The sequence below is a fragment of the Notolepis coatsorum genome (genome assembly GCF_963971535.1).
Source record: "Notolepis coatsorum genome assembly, contig: SCAFFOLD_830, whole genome shotgun sequence".
Taxonomy (NCBI): domain Eukaryota; kingdom Metazoa; phylum Chordata; class Actinopteri; order Aulopiformes; family Paralepididae; genus Notolepis; species Notolepis coatsorum.
Window position 1 is genome coordinate 61,155 of NW_028173101.1, and position 16,676 is coordinate 77,830.

The 16,676-nt window shown below is 44.4% G+C and overlaps 1 protein-coding gene across 1 annotated transcript in view; it reads right to left on the minus strand.

The window, feature by feature from the left end:
• Nucleotides 1–16,676, minus strand: part of LOC311247891 (gamma-aminobutyric acid type B receptor subunit 2-like) — a gene marked incomplete at both ends in the record, with an annotated part of 70,145 nt that overhangs the window by 40,536 nt on the left and 12,933 nt on the right. The window contains one exon of the mRNA XM_084338868.1: nt 3,298–3,358. Coding sequence (XP_084194994.1) covers nt 3,298–3,358 — 61 coding nt within the window. The remainder of the gene's footprint in view (nt 1–3,297; nt 3,359–16,676) is intronic.

Genomic DNA, 16,676 nt, shown 5'->3' on the forward strand with positions numbered 1-16,676 from the left:
CTTCATCACAGGCGTCATGATGATTACTACTGTACCGGCTCTTCATCACAGGCGTCATGATGATTACTACTGTACCGGCTCTTCATCACAGGCGTCATGATGATTACTACTGTACTGGCTCTTCATCACAGGCGTCATGATGATTACTACTGTACCGGCTCTTCATCACAGGCGTCATGATGATTACTATACTGTACTGGCTCTTCATCACAGGCGTCATGATGATTACTATACTGTACCGGCTCTTCATCACAGGCGTCATGATGATTACTACTGTACCGGCTCTTCATCACATGTGTCATGATGATTACTACTGTACTGGCTCTTCATCACATGATGATTACTACTGTACCGGCTCCTCTTCATCACAGGCATCATGATGATTACTACTGTACCGGCTCTTCATCACAGGCGTCATGATGATTACTACTGTACTGGCTCTTCATCACAGGCGTCATGATGATTACTACTGTACCGGCTCTTCATCACAGGCGTCATGATGATTACTACTGTACTGGCTCTTCATCACAGGCGTCATGATGATTACTACTGTACCGGCTCTTCATCACAGACGTCATGATGATTACTACTGTACTGGCTCTTCATCACAGGCGTCATGATGATTACTACTGTACCGGCTCTTCATCACAGGCGTCATGATGATTACTACTGTACCGGCTCTTCATCACAGACGTCATGATGATTACTACTGTACCGGCTCTTCATCACAGGCGTCATGATGATTACTACTGTACTGGCTCTTCATCACAGGCGTCATGATGATTACTACTGTACTGGCTCTTCATCACAGGCGTCATGACGATTACTATACTGTACTGGCTCTTCATCACATGATGATTACTACTGTACCGGCTCTTCATCACAGGTGTCATGATGATTACTACTGTACCGGCTCTTCATCACAGGCGTCATGATGATTACTACTGTACTGGCTCTTCATCACAGGCGTCATGATGATTACTACTGTACTGGCTCTTCATCACAGGCGTCATGATGATTACTACTGTACTGGCTCTTCATCACATGATGATTACTACTGTACCGGCTCTTCATCACAGGCGTCATGATGATTACTACTGTACCGGCTCTTCATCACAGGCGTCATGATGATTACTACTGTACCGGCTCTTCATCACAGGCGTCATGATGATTACTACTGTACTGGCTCTTCATCACAGGCGTCATGATGATTACTATACTGTACTGGCGCTTCATCACAGGTGTCATGATGATTACTACTGTACCGGCTCTTCATCACAGGTGTCATGATGATTACTACTGTACCGGCTCTTCATCACAGGCGTCATGATGATTACTACTGTACCGGCTCTTCATCACAGGTGTCATGATGATTACTACTGTACTGGCTCTTCATCACAGGTGTCATGATGATTACTACTGTACCGGCTCTTCATCACAGGCGTCATGACGATTACTACTGTACTGGCTCTTCATCACAGGTGTCATGATGATTACTACTGTACCGGCTCTTCATCACAGGTGTCATGATGATTACTATACTGTACTGGCACTTCATCACAGGTGTCATGATGATTACTACTGTACCGGCTCTTCATCACAGGCGTCATGATGATTACTACTGTACTGGCTCTTCATCACATGATGATTACTACTGTACCGGCTCTTCATCACATGATGATTACTACTGTACCGGCTCTTCATCACAGGTGTCATGATGATTACTACTGTACCGGCTCTTCATCACAGGCGTCATGATGATTACTACTGTACTGGCTCTTCATCACAGGTGTCATGATGATTACTACTGTACCGGCTCTTCATCACAGGCGTCATGATGATTACTACTGTACTGGCTCTTCATCACAGGCGTCATGATGATTACTATACTGTACTGGCTCTTCATCACAGGCGTCATGATGATTACTACTGTACTGGCTCTTCATCACAGGTGTCATGATGATTACTACTGTACTGGCTCTTCATCACAGGTGTCATGATGATTACTACTGTACTGGCTCTTCATCACAGGCGTCATGACGATTACTACTGTACCGGCTCTTCATCACAGGCGTCATGACGATTACTACTGTACTGGCTCTTCATCACAGGCGTCATGATGATTACTACTGTACTGGCTCTTCATCACAGGTGTCATGATGATTACTACTGTACTGGCTCTTCATCACAGGCGTCATGATGATTACTACTGTACCGGCTCTTCATCACAGGCGTCATGACGATTACTACTGTACCGGCTCTTCATCACAGGTGTCATGATGATTACTACTGTACTGGCTCTTCATCACAGGTGTCATGATGATTACTACTGTACCGGCTCTTCATCACAGGCGTCATGATGATTACTACTGTACTGGCTCTTCATCACAGGTGTCATGATGATTACTACTGTACCGGCTCTTCATCACAGGCGTCATGATGATTACTACTGTACTGGCTCTTCATCACAGGTGTCATGATGATTACTACTGTACTGGCTCTTCATCACAGGTGTCATGATGATTACTACTGTACCGGCTCCTCTTCATCACAGACGTCATGATGATTACTACTGTACCGGCTCTTCATCACAGGCGTCATGATGATTACTACTGTACCGGCTCTTCATTACAGGCGTCATGATGATTACTACTGTACCGGCTCTTCATCACAGGCGTCATGATGATTACTACTGTACCGGCTCTTCATCACAGGCGTCATGATGATTACTACTGTACTGGCTCTTCATCACAGGCGTCATGATGATTACTACTGTACTGGCTCTTCATCACAGGCGTCATGATGATTACTACTGTACCGGCTCTTCATCACAGGCGTCATGATGATTACTACTGTACCGGCTCTTCATCACATGATGATTACTACTGTACCGGCTCTTCATCACAGGCGTCATGATGATTACTACTGTACCGGCTCTTCATCACAGGCGTCATGATGATTACTACTGTACCGGCTCTTCATCACAGGCGTCATGATGATTACTACTGTACCGGCTCTTCATCACAGGCGTCATGATGATTACTACTGTACCGGCTCTTCATCACAGGCGTCATGATGATTACTACTGTACCGGCTCTTCATCACAGGCGTCATGATGATTACTACTGTACCGGCTCTTCATCACAGGCGTCATGATGATTACTACTGTACCGGCTCTTCATCACAGGCGTCATGATGATTACTACTGTACTGGCTCTTCATCACAGGCGTCATGATGATTACTACTGTACTGGCTCTTCATCACAGGCGCTGTAAGAAAGGTAGTGGGCTGCTCACCTTGAAACTGGTTGAATTTGATGGTGCCCATCCGTTCTCCATTCCGGAACATGACCTGACCCTAAACAGGAGCAGAAAAGGAGAAGATTTAGTATAAAAAAAAGAGACAATAAGAGAGATACCAGTTTCGTCTCGGTGCGTTCAGTAGAAAGCTATACGGCTGCATGTTAGCCTAGCTTAGCACAATGAATGGAAGCGGACAGTGGCGGTTAGCCTAGGCATTGTCCAACTAACACCTCTCCCGAAGGCTAACCGGCACTGTCCGCTTCCATTCATTGTGCTAAGCTAGGCTAACACGCAGCCAGATAGCTTTCTACTGAATGCACAGAGAGGAGACATACAGTATCTTCTTGTCTCTCTCTGGAGAAGACGGTAAGCCCAAAAAGCAACATTTCCTAAAATGTTGGCATGCTCCTTTAACTCTGCATAAAGATAGGCTTTCTGGGCACAGACAAAGGATATAACCTCTGGCGCGAAGTGGGTAACCTCATTGGATTAGAAGTGGGTAAAAATTCATCTGTTCGTGGAAGTAAACTAAATGAATGTCGGGCACATACATTTTGCTAATATCCTCGGTAAAACAAGAGGTCGAGAGGCTGCCTGACTTGGCCGCGCGTCGCTTGGCGCAGAGCTGTGCCCACACGGCTGTTAAAAAGCAATTCCCTAAGAGAGCGACTCAGCCACGGTTCCCACACAAAATGTAATTCAAGGACTTAAAACCTCTTAACTGGCAACGGCCCGTATGCGGGCCCTCTTGAGGACGATTTGCTCACCGGCGCGACGCGCCACTTTGCCGACCTCTAGCAGCTCGGGTGTGAATTTTTAATACCATATATTTATCTAATAAAATTCCAATTTGTTGCCTTTCGATTGCCGCTTCAGGCGACAAAATCCATTCAGCGGTTCTTGAGTTACATGCCGATATGTGAGGCGTGCGCCGAAGTACACGGCAGACTATTTTTTTCCCCGAATACCACCCACCACTGCCGATGCTCTACCTCCGTCAATCATTTGGCGATCTCGAAGATTATTGGACAGGGTTGTAACCAATGAGTCTGGCTTTCCAACGATACCCCATGTGGGAATGAGCGAATCAGGGCTCTAGGTGAAAAGTCACGAGCGCAAAAAGGAAGAAACATTTCCACGGAATGCATTGGAGTCAATGAGGAAACCGTTTTCTGCAGCCTTTTTTCTCCTCACCTTTTACCAAAATTGCTCCTAATTAGTCATTTCTGAACGGACTTTTATGAAATCTGAACATATACTACACAAGACTTCAGGCTATGGACCCAGGGTGTTTTACTAGCGTATCCATTTTTTTTTGAAATACTACTTCTGGACTACTAACTACTACAGAAAAACGTGAGTAACAAGTTTTTCTACAACTCAAGTTCAGACCTATGTTACTCTATTTCATTAGCACTATTCACTATTAGTGAATTCTCTTTCTTGTATCAGAAACTTCAGAATGTCATCTTTCAAAAGAGACAAGGCTCATGCATGTGCTATTAGAATAAAGTATAGTATTTTGGTTTGCAAAGAAATATGCAGTCCTCAAGTTCAAGTAAACTTTTGGGGACGCCAGTTAAGAGGTGTACTTTCCTATTTTTCATTTTCAAGGATGTCACTTGAAGGATACTGTTGTGTCCTACTGTTACACAGTGTCTGAAGCATGCAGTTACTTATTTGCACCACTTGGTGTCAACAGAGGTGACCTGCCTAGACAGGCATGAAGAAGAAGCATGAATACAGGAAGTGAGGCTTGCATGCCATGATGTGTGAAATGCTATGAACAACCTAAACAAAGAATAGTCAATTGAAATGGATCCACTCTCTCCAGTGTCTTATTGATTGCCATCCACCTCTACAGATTTTAAGCATCTTATTAGCGTGCTTGCCAGCTAGAGCATCACATGTGAAGAAATGAGGAAAAGCAGTTGGAGCGAGCGAGACAGCGACTCAGATTTAATTAAAACAGAACAGAAAAAAACGATTTCTTGATTCAGAACAATTTGATCATGGATGAACAAAACATTCAATGGGAATGATTGATTTGAATTTCAATTACTTTTTAAGCACCTTGTTAAAAAATTCGCTGTTTTCAAGGAATTCCAGGCCTTGACTTTTTTTTGTAAATAAATTCAAGCACTTTAAGCACTTGGCTCAACGGAAGAGTGCTTAGTACTCTTTCTTTGTCCAAAAAGATATTTCCATTTCTATTTTTGTTTACCTGTCAACACAGACAATTTCTTGAAAGCAAGAGAGAAGCGGCGGGAAGGAGATGAAGGGTTTGAAGAAGAGGACTGTCAGACACGCTACACAAATCTGTGCCAGTAATGATGAGGTGACATTCAAATTCATTCTGGGCCATTCTGGGTTCTTGTCAACACAGTTTCTTTATCTGTCTGTCTGTCTGTCTGTCTGTCTGTCTGTCTGTCTGTCTGTCTGTCTGTCTGTCTGTCTGTCTGTCTGTCTGTCTGTCTGTCTGTCTGTCTGTCTGTCTGTCTGTCTGTCTGTCTGTCTGTCTGTCTGTCTGTCTGTCTGTCTGTCTGTCTGTCTGTCTGTCTGTCTGTCTGTCTGTCTGTCTGTCTGTCTGTCTGTCTGTCTGTCTGTCTGTCTGTCTGTCTGTCTGTCTGTCTGTCTGTCTGTCTGTCTGTCTGTCTGTCTGTCTGTCTGTCTGTCTGTCTGTCTCTCTCTCTATATCTCCCCCTATCTATCTCTCTCATTCTCTCTCTCTCTCTCTCTCTCTCTCTCTCTCTCTCTCTCTCTCTCTCTCTCTCTCTCTCTCTCTCTCTCTCCCTCTCTATCCCTGTCTGTCTGTCTGTCTGTCTGTCTGTCTCTCTCTCTCTATCTCCCCCTATCTATCTCTCTCATTCTCTCTCTCTCTCTCTCTCTCTCTCTCTCTCTCTCTCTCTCTCTCTCTCTCTCTCTCTCTCTCTCTCTCTCTCTCCCTCTCCCTCTCTATCCCTGTCTGTCTGTCTGTCTCTCTGTCTGTCTGTCTGTCTGTCTGTCTGTCTGTCTGTCTGTCTGTCTGTCTGTCTGTCTGTCTGTCTGTCTGTCTGTCTGTCTGTCTGTCTGTCTGTCTCTATCTCCCCCTATCTATCTCTCTCCCTCTCTCTATCTCTCTCTCTCTCTCTCTCTCTCTCTCTCTCTCTTCTCTCTCTCCCCCTCTCTCTCTCTCTCTCTCTCTCTCTCTCTCTCTCTCTCTCTCTCTCTCTCTCTCTCTCTCTCTCTCTCTCTCTCTCTCTCTCCCTCTCTCCCTCTCTCCCTCTCTCCCTCTCTCTCTCTCTCTCTCTCTCTCTCTCTCTCTCTCTCTCTCTCCCTCTCCCTCTCTATCCCTGTCTGTCTGTCTGTCTGTCTGTCTGTCTGTCTGTCTGTCTGTCTGTCTGTCTGTCTGTCTGTCTGTCTGTCTGTCTGTCTGTCTGTCTGTCTGTCTGTATCTCTCTGTCTCTCTCTCTCTCTCTCTCTCTCTCTCTCTCTCTCTCTCTCTCTCTCTCTCTGTCTCTGTATCTGTCTCTCTCTCTCTCTCTCTCCCTCTCTCTCTCTCTCTCTCTCTCTCTCTCTCTCTCTGTCTCTCTCTCTGTATCTCTCTCTCTCTCTCTCTGTATCACTCTCTCTCGCCTCATTCTCTCTTCTCTCTCTCTTTTTTCCCCCCTCATCCATCAAGACTGTTATTAATTCATCCTGCCATCTGCTTACGGAGCTCCGCAATTGTACATTTAGCTGCAGGTTTACACTACATTACCGGCTGGCAAGAAGAAAAAGAGCCGGTGAGAGGAGGAGACAGAGATGAAGAGAACACAGCAGGGGGGAGTGATGGGCAAGGAGACTGGAGAGGCTACTACTACTGACTCGCTGACAACAAACTATCATTACACCTGGGTAAAACAGAATCCATTCTCTTTGGATCAAATAGCAAACTCAGCAAGGCCAACGCCTTCTCAGTTACAGTGGGTGACAATATTGTCACAAGGAAAGATGAAATTACCTACCTGTGTTCCATCCTAGAGGCAAATCTTTCCTGTGACAAAATGGCATCCAATGTAATACAAAAAGTCAACCAACGAACAAGATTCTTGTACCGGATCTCCTCTCTGGTAAACAAGAATACCCTGAAGACTCTGGCAGGAGCACTCATACAAGGGTACTACGACTATGCGTGCACCTCATGGTACCAAAGCACCTCAAAGGCCCTAAAAACAAGATTACAAACATCTCAAAACAAACTGGTCAGACTACTGCTTGGCCTTACTCCTAGAACCAACCTCACCCCTGCCCACTTTTACAACCTAGGATGGCTTAGAGTAGACGACAGAGTACAGCAACTTGCAATGGGCCTGGTCTACAAGATACACTATACGACTAAGGTACCAATGTACATGTCGAAATACTTCCCAAAGGTCAGTGAATTCCACAACCACACCAGAGGGAGTTCCACAAATCATGTTAAACCCAGATTCGGCTCAAACAAGGGATTAAACACGTTTCGCAATTATGCCACAATAATGTGGAACGCCCTACCCACAGCCGTGAAGGAATGTGAATCCTACCCACCTTCAAAACCGCTCTCAAAGAGCACCTACGGGAGGCTGCAATTAGAAACTTTTTCTTACACAGTACTGTATATTTGTATGTCATAAATGTCTTGATGAATTGAAAATGGGGGACCCTGGTGTAAACAAGACGAAAGTATTTCTCTGGTCTGCATCCTCTTATCAGTTGTTTGTTTTGAGCTGTACTGTACTGTACCCATTCTGCAATCTGTTAATAAAGTTTTCAATCACTCAATCAAAACCGTGTTCCAGCCAATCAGCAACACCAACTGAGTCACGTGACTAAGCTGTCCCCTACCTGTGCGAGCTGCTGCGCTAAAGAAGTACGGCAGGGCTCTATGGAGAAACCATGACACCCCCCTGACTAAAAAGTATAATGGAGCTCTATGGAGAAACCATGACACCCCCCTGACTAAAAAGTATAATGGAGCTCTATGGAGAAACCATGACACCCCCCTGACTAAAAAGTATAATGGAGCTCTATGGAGAAACCATGACATCCCCCTGACTAAAAAGTATAATGGAGCTCTATGGAGAAACCATGACACTCGCCTGACTAAAAAGTATAATGGAGCTCTATGGAGAAACCATGACACCCCCCTGACTAAAAAGTATAATGGAGCTCTATGGAGAAACCATGACACCCCCCTGACTAACAGTATAACAGGGCTCTATGGAGAAACCATGACACCCCCCTGACTAAAAAGCTGTTTCAAACGAAAACGGCTGGATGTCATGTTGCCAAATCAGCGCGGCTGTGAGTGAGAGTCTTTCACCTTTTACATATCCAGCTTTGGCATGGATGGATTGTTTAGATCGCTAGCATGGCTAACAGATGAAAATATATTGTAGTCTGCCCCGTTGTTCTGACCAGGATTATGTTCCTTTTGCCCCCCTGGGTAAAGTAGCGTTACAATAGACCTGTTCGCTGTCCATGTCAGACTCAGGGCAGAATCCACAAACGGTTTGCATGGCTTTTTTCCGACGCAAAGCCGGTGCAAAGAGCGCTGAAACACAGTTTGCTATCCACAGAGGAGGCGCAGTGGGTTAAATGAGGTGGTAACTGCATTCATTCAGCATTGCGTCCGGTGCAATTAGCGCGTATTTAAATGAGGTAATATGGGCGGAACATGTTCCCCTTTCTATGCAAATGAGCCTCGTCCAAAAATGCTCGGTGCAAATTGCTACGCACCTACCGTCTTCACAGACATAGTGGTAACTAAGCGCAAAGCCCTAAGCCATGCATCTATAAAGGGGCATCAGCCACCCAGAGATACCATGCAATCGTATTTATTATTTAAATATTGTTATTTAACGTTGTCGGCTTTCCCAATGTTGTCAGCGTTATTGATTGATGATTGATTTTTAAACGAGATTTTGATTTACTTCATGCTGCAACTTGCATTGCTCTTGCTGCTTGTTTTATTATGTATTCATTATATAAATCACTTTGAACTGCAATCCTTCTATTATCTTAACTAAACATTAAATACAACTTTCTCACTCAAAATATTCGTAAATTAGAAAATATCTTCACTGGCACAGTGCTTAAATTCGGTATAAAGATTCAGCACTATGGACAGGTCTGCTCAAAATTATTTATTTGTGGATGACAAACAAATGCAATGACGAAATAAACAAAATACAATACGGAATAAACTAAATAAACACATTTGGCATCTCATATCCCAGTCTGAGCGCAGTTGGGATATCCAAACGTGACAGTGGAAAAATATAGGTGATTTTGTGCAAGCTCCCACGCGTGCACCCGTATTCCGATCCACGCAATAATATTCACGTGGGACACAAGTTCCCAATGCATTGTCCCGTGGGATAATGCGCCCCTTAATTGAGGGGCGGATTTGCGATGATCGAGAAATTTGGTCGTTTTCGGTGCGACATTAGCGGACAGACATTAACAGACAGATAATTAGGGATGCCCCGATCGATCGGCCACCGATCGTTATCGGCCGATAATCAGTATAAATATGCGATCGGGGAATTCCGATAATGAGTCATATTCGCCGATCGCGGAAACTGATCAAGTGGATATCTCACTCGCTTGTCTCAGACGCACAGGACCTGCAAACTGCTCCTCCTCCCTAGCCCCGCCCGCCCCCGTGTAGAGTTTGTAAACAAAGAGGTGCGGCTCCTCTGCTCGACTCTGTAGTGCATTCGACCTGCGCTAACGTTAGCTACCTAGCTATCGTTACTGTTTAAACAAAATTACCCAGTCAACTATTCACGTTTAGTAGGCATTGTCTAACGGTATTTAGCCGGCTAGCTACCGATAGCTCCTGATATCAACAAATGATCCAGAAAATCTAGTAGTCCATGTTCATACCTCCGGTAGCTTGCGTTAGCTTGCGTTAGCTGACGTTAGTTTACTGTTCAAAACGAAATGTCCCATTGAACTAAAGTTCTGTCTTAACGTCATCTAGCCGGCTAGCAGTAGCTACAGATAGCTCTTGATATCAATGTCTTATAACATTGATTTAATGCGTATTCGAGCTGAGGGCTTGCTGAATGTGAAATGACCAAAGCATAACGTTACCAATAGGGTCCCGCTGCAGCGCCGGAGAATCCTTTTTGGAGCTGGGCTACTAGGGTACACACAGACAGTGGAGCTGTTTGCAGATAGCGAGCATTTTGACTTGTTGCGTGGTGGTGATGTCTCGCAGATAATACAAGTACAAGTCTAATTATATAATATATATATTTTATTAAAAAAAATAAAAATAAAAATTATATAAAATAAAATTTAATTTCTTTTTAATCAAAAACGATCAGTACCCAGGTGGCCAGCATACTCGGCCCAATTCCGGCTACCGGTCGGCACACTCGGCATATGTCCGGCACGGCACGCCAACGATGAGCCGGATCTGGCGCGGTAATGGTTGCCGGGGCAGAGCCGACTCGCGCTCGCCAAAGATAAACCGGCTCTGGCCCGGCAATGGTTGCCGGGGCAGAGCCGACTCGCGCTCGCCAAAGATAAACCGGCTCTGGCCCGGCAATGGTTGCCGGGGCGGAGCCGACTCGGGCTCGCCAAAGATAAACCGGCTCTGGCCCGGCAATGGTTGCCGGGGCGGAGCCGACTCGGGCTCGCCAAAGATAAACCGGCTCTGGCACGGCAATGGTTGCCGGGGCAGAGCCGACTCGGGCTCGCCAAAGATTAACCGGCTCTGGCCCGGCTCGGCTTGCCGTGCCAGAGCCGACTCGGGCTCGCCAAAGATAAACCGGCTCTGGCACGACAATGGTTGCCGAAGCAGAGCCGACTCGGGCTCGCCAAAGATAAACCGGCTCTGGCCCGGCTCGGCTTGCCGTGCCAGAGCCGACTCGGGCTCGCCAAAGATAAACCGGCTCTGGCACGGCAATGGTTGCCGGGGCAGAGCCGACTCGGGCTCGCCAAAGATAAACCGGCTCTGGCTCGGCAATGGTTTGCGGCGTCGTTTCGTGCGCTAGCCTCTTGTTAGCCAGCATAGCTTTGAGCTAAGGATCTTTGCCGATGCATAAAGTATTGTTTATAGTGCATTTCTTGCCACCTTATAGCATTTGTACATTTGTATGACCGTCTATACTGCTCCCGTTAGGTTTTTCCGGACGTTTTGGTAATGATTTTCACTATAAAATCATATTTCTAAATGACAGGAAGTTGATAAACTGGCCGGAATAGCTTTGAGCTAACGGATCTTTGCCGATGCATTCCATTCTAAACGTAACGTTAGTTGTTCAAAACATTACCCGTCTATATAATTTGTTCCTCAACGTTATATAGACGGGTCATGTTTTGTAAACTAACGTTATGTTTAGAATGGAATGAATACATGAGTCGGGAAAGATAGTTAGCTCAAAGCTAATCCGGAAGGACAGCTAACAGTAGCTACTGTCTAACTGTGATGCATTTTCTGTTTGCAGTCCAATGTTCACCAAAACACACACCCACACACTTATAATTTGTTCCTCAACGTTATATAGACAGGTCATGTTTTGTAAACTAACGTTATGTTTAGAATGGAATGAATACATGGGTCGGGAAAAATAGTTAGCTCAAAGCTAATCCGGAAGGACAGCTAACAGTAGCTACTGTCTAACTGTGATGCATTTTCTGTTTGCAGTCCAATGTTCACCAAAACACACACCCACACACTTATAATTTGTTCCTCAACGTTATATAGACAGGTCATGTTTTGTAAACTAACGTTATGTTTAGAATGGAATGAATACATGGGTCGGGAAAGATAGTTAGCTCAAAGCTAATCCGGAAGGACAGCTAACAGTAGCTACTGTCTAACTGTGATGCATTTTCTGTTTGCAGTCCAATGTTCACCAAAACACACACCCACACACTTATAATTTGTTCCTCAACGTTATATAGACAGGTCATGTTTTGTAAACTAACGTTATGTTTAGAATGGAATGAATACATGGGTCGGGAAAGATAGTTAGCTCAAAGCTAATCCGGCCTGTTTAACCACTAGCTTCTGTTAGCTAATGCTGGCTGAGCAAGGAAACTAACAGTAAACGTTTTTACATGAAATACAGCCCAAAAACCCTGCTGACAAACGTTTGCTTATTAAATACATTCTATACTATAATAATACAAACGTTTCATTGCCTCTCTGTGACGACAAAGTTGTTTAAATAAGGGGAGAAAAGTAGCTAAAACCAATGTATTTGGATGGGACAGGAAGTGCTATTGGCAACCGGAAGTCAGCCGGAAGTCCCTATATTCAGGTTGTGCAAGTGGAGAATTATTTTAATGGCAACAAATAAATAATAATAATAAAATTTATAAATAAAATGTTAGAGGAGTGGAGGGGGGGGGGGGGGCAGAGCGAGGTGGGTGTTAGAGGAGTGGAGGGGGGGCAGAGCCTCATAACATTAGCTGCACTCATAGGAGCCTGCATGTTGATGTAGCCTCATAAAGCTAACATTATAGCTGCACTCATAGGATGTTGATGTAGCCTCATAAAGCTAACATGCTGCACTCATAGGAGCGTGTTGATGTAGCCTCATAAAGCTAACAAGAGTATATGTAATACTGTGGTTATGGCCTCTATAGTTAGCAGCTCCCCAAGCTAACACAACATGGACCGCAGCTCCCCAAGCTAACACAACACAGACTGCAGCTCCCCAATCTAACACAACACAGACTGCAGCTCCCCAAGCTAACACAAGCTAACACAACATGGACCGCAGCTCCCCAAGCTAACACAAGCTAACACAACACAGACTGCAGCTCCCCAAGCTAACACAAGCTAACACAACATGGACTGCAGCTCCCCAAGCTAACACAAGCTAACACAACACAGACTGCAGCTCCCCAAGCTAACACAAGCTAACACAACATGGACTGCAGCTCCCCAAGCTAACACAAGCTAACACAACACAGACTGCAGCTCCCCAAGCTAACACAAGCTAACACAACACAGACTGCAGCTCCCCAAGCTAACACAAGCTAACACAACACAGACTGCAGCTCCCCAAGCTAACACAAGCTAACACAACACAGACTGCAGCTCCCCAAGCTAACACAAGCTAACACAACACAGACTGCAGCTCCCCAAGCTAACACAAGCTAACACAACACAGGTCATTTGGACATTCTTTCGATGCCATTATGAATGACTAGCAATCTGTCGGAGTCGATGAGAGCTTTCATTTATGTCATTTAGTCATTTATTCAAAATGCCATTCCAGAATCCGTTCCTATGAGACAGTTTTAGTTCAATTCTGTACTAATGCCAACTGTTTAACATGAGTATGCAACAAGCTCATACTGGCTGCATATCTGTTCTACTGTCTTATCTAGAAGCTCATACTGGCTGCATATCTCTTCTACTGTCTTATCTAGAAGCTCATACTGGCTGCATATCTCTTCTACTGTCTTATCTAGAAGCTCATCTGGCTGCATATCTCTTCTACTGTCTTATCTAGAAGCTCATACTGGCTGCATATCTCTTCTACTGTCTTATCTAGAAGCTCATCTGGCTGCATATCTCTTCTACTGTCTTATAGAAGCTCATACTGGCTGCATATCTGTTCTACTGTATATCTAGAAGCTCATACTGGCTGCATATCTGTTCTACTGTCTCTAGAAGATCATACTGGCTGCATATCTGTTCTACTGTATCTAGAAGCTCATACTGGCTGCATATCTGTTCTACTGTCTCTAGAAGATCATACTGGCTGCATATCTGTTCTACTGTCTTATCTAGAAGCTCATACTGGCTGCATATCTCTTCTACTGTCTTATCTAGAAGCTCATACTGGCTGCATATCTCTTCTACTGTCTTATCTAGAAGCTCACACTGGCTGCATATCTGTTCTACTGTATCTAGAAGCTCATACTGGCTGCATATCTGTTCTACTGTCTCTAGAAGATCATACTGGCTGCATATCTGTTCTACTGTCTCTATATAGAAGATCATACTGGCTGCATATCTGTTCTACTGTATCTAGAAGCTCATACTGGCTGCATATCTCTTCTACTGTCTTATCTAGAAGCTCATACTGGCTGCATATCTCTTCTACTGTCTGTCTAGAAGCTCATACTGGCTGCATATCCTTTCCACTGTATCTAGAAGCTCATTGGTTTGTAAATTGACTAGATTTTCTAGAGATTTTTAGATTTTAATTGTATGTTTTGTAATCTGTATCTGTCGTTACCAGTTAGTCGTGTTACTTTGCTCGTATTCACTGTTCTGGTGGTTCTAGTTGTACGCCTGGATCTGGTGTTCTTTGACCGTGTCCTATATGCCCTGTAAATAATATGTACAGATACCGAGATGTCACAAATATGTTACCTGTTACCTGTTTATTGCACAATGTTGTTTTTTTATTGGATTCTATTATATGTTGTACCATGTATTGCACATCGTTGCGGGCAAGACCACCCGCATTTCATTGTATACTTGTATGCCGTGACAATTAAAACTCTTGACTTGACTTGACTTGACTTGACCCTGCTACACAATTCATCTCAAAACAAACTAGTCAGACTACATGCTTGACCTTACTCCTAGAACCCACCTCGCCCCTGCCCACGTGACAACGGCTTAGAGTAGACGACAGAGTGCAGCAACTTGCAATGGGCCTGTCTACAAGATACACTATACACGATCAAGGTACCCATATATGTGTACATATCAAAATACTTCCCAAAGGTCAGTGAATACCACGACCACAACACCATAGAGGGAGCTCCACAAATCATGTTAAACCCAGATTCGGCTCAAACAGGAACACGTTTCGCAATTATGCCACATCAATGTGGAACGCCCTACCCAAAGATGTAAAGGAATGTGTTCACTACCCACTTTCAAAGCACTCTCAAAGAACACCTACGGGAGACTGCAATTCGAAACTGGCCCCTGTAAATGTCCTAACCCAACCCCCTCCAATGTACAGTAAAGTACCAAACATGGTTTTGTCAATATTCCAATGTACAGTTGTGCTTGTGCAGTTGTACAGTGTGCCCCCCCACCCCTCCTACCCCCCCCCCCACCTATAATGTACGGTTCTACGTCAAATATATACTCTCTTTTCTAGACTCTTTTTGTATCACAAACAGTATGCCTACTGTATTTGCAAATCTGGTATGTCATAAATGTATAGAAGTGTCTATCTGTATGTCACATGTCATGTTATGATGAATTGAAAATGGGGGTCCCTGATGTAAACAAGACGAACGTCTTTCTCTGGTCTGCATGCCCTTAACAATTGTATGTATTGAGCTGTACTATATTGTACCCATTCTGCAATCTGTTAACAAAGTTTTCAATCAATCAATCAAAACCGTGGTCAGTCTGTGCGGAGAAACAAGGATAGCATGGTTGCCAGATCGGATTAACAATATCCGAACCGCCCATTATTATCAAAGGTTTGTCAGATTAAGGCTGACTCTCAAATCTGGCAACACTGATGCGTTGCATTGTGGGGGATCCCGGTTTGAAATTTGAATTGAACCGCGCTACAGACAGAGCCTGCACCACGTCGTGAGCAACGGAATTGCATCTTCTCCTCAGGTAATTGTGCAACACATATCTTTTATTATTTATAAGCTGATATAAATGAGTGCTGTTTAGTCTGTGTTTTCAGTGACTACTGTAACGTTATTAGCTCGATATTATTAAACTGGCGGGATCTGTAAAATACCGGAGCTGCTAACTGGCTAACGGTATGACTAGCTAACGTTGTATACTGTACCCGGAGCTGCTAACGTTATGACTATGACAGCTAACTTTTGGTTCCTACTGTACCAGGAGCTGCTAACTGGCTAACGTTATGAGAGCTAACGTTGGGGTACATATACTGTACCCGGAGCTGCTAACGTTATGACTATGAGAGCTAACTTTTGGTACCTACTGTACCAGGAGCTGCTAACTGGCTAACGTTATGAGAGCTAACGTTGGGGTACATACTGTACCCGGAGCTGCTAACGTTATGACTATGAGAGATAACTTTTGGTACCTATACTGTACCAGGAGCTGCTAACGTTATGAGAGCTAACGTTGGGGTACATACTGTACCCGGAGCTGCTAACTGGCTATCATTCAGGTGGGGCTTATAGTGTGAAAAGTATGCTAACCCTACTGTCATGCACTAATAAACTAACCTACACTGTAACACGCAACACTTTGATGAATATTGTTACTCAGCTGATAGAGTTGTAATAAAATATATAATTTCATTGTTGCAAATATACTGTTACAGTGCTGGATCTCATCAATGAGATGAACGCAGAAGACGGCTCAAGAACAACTACTTCAAGTGGTCGTAAGTGATGTATACATTTTTTTTATTGTGTGTGTGACTGTATATATA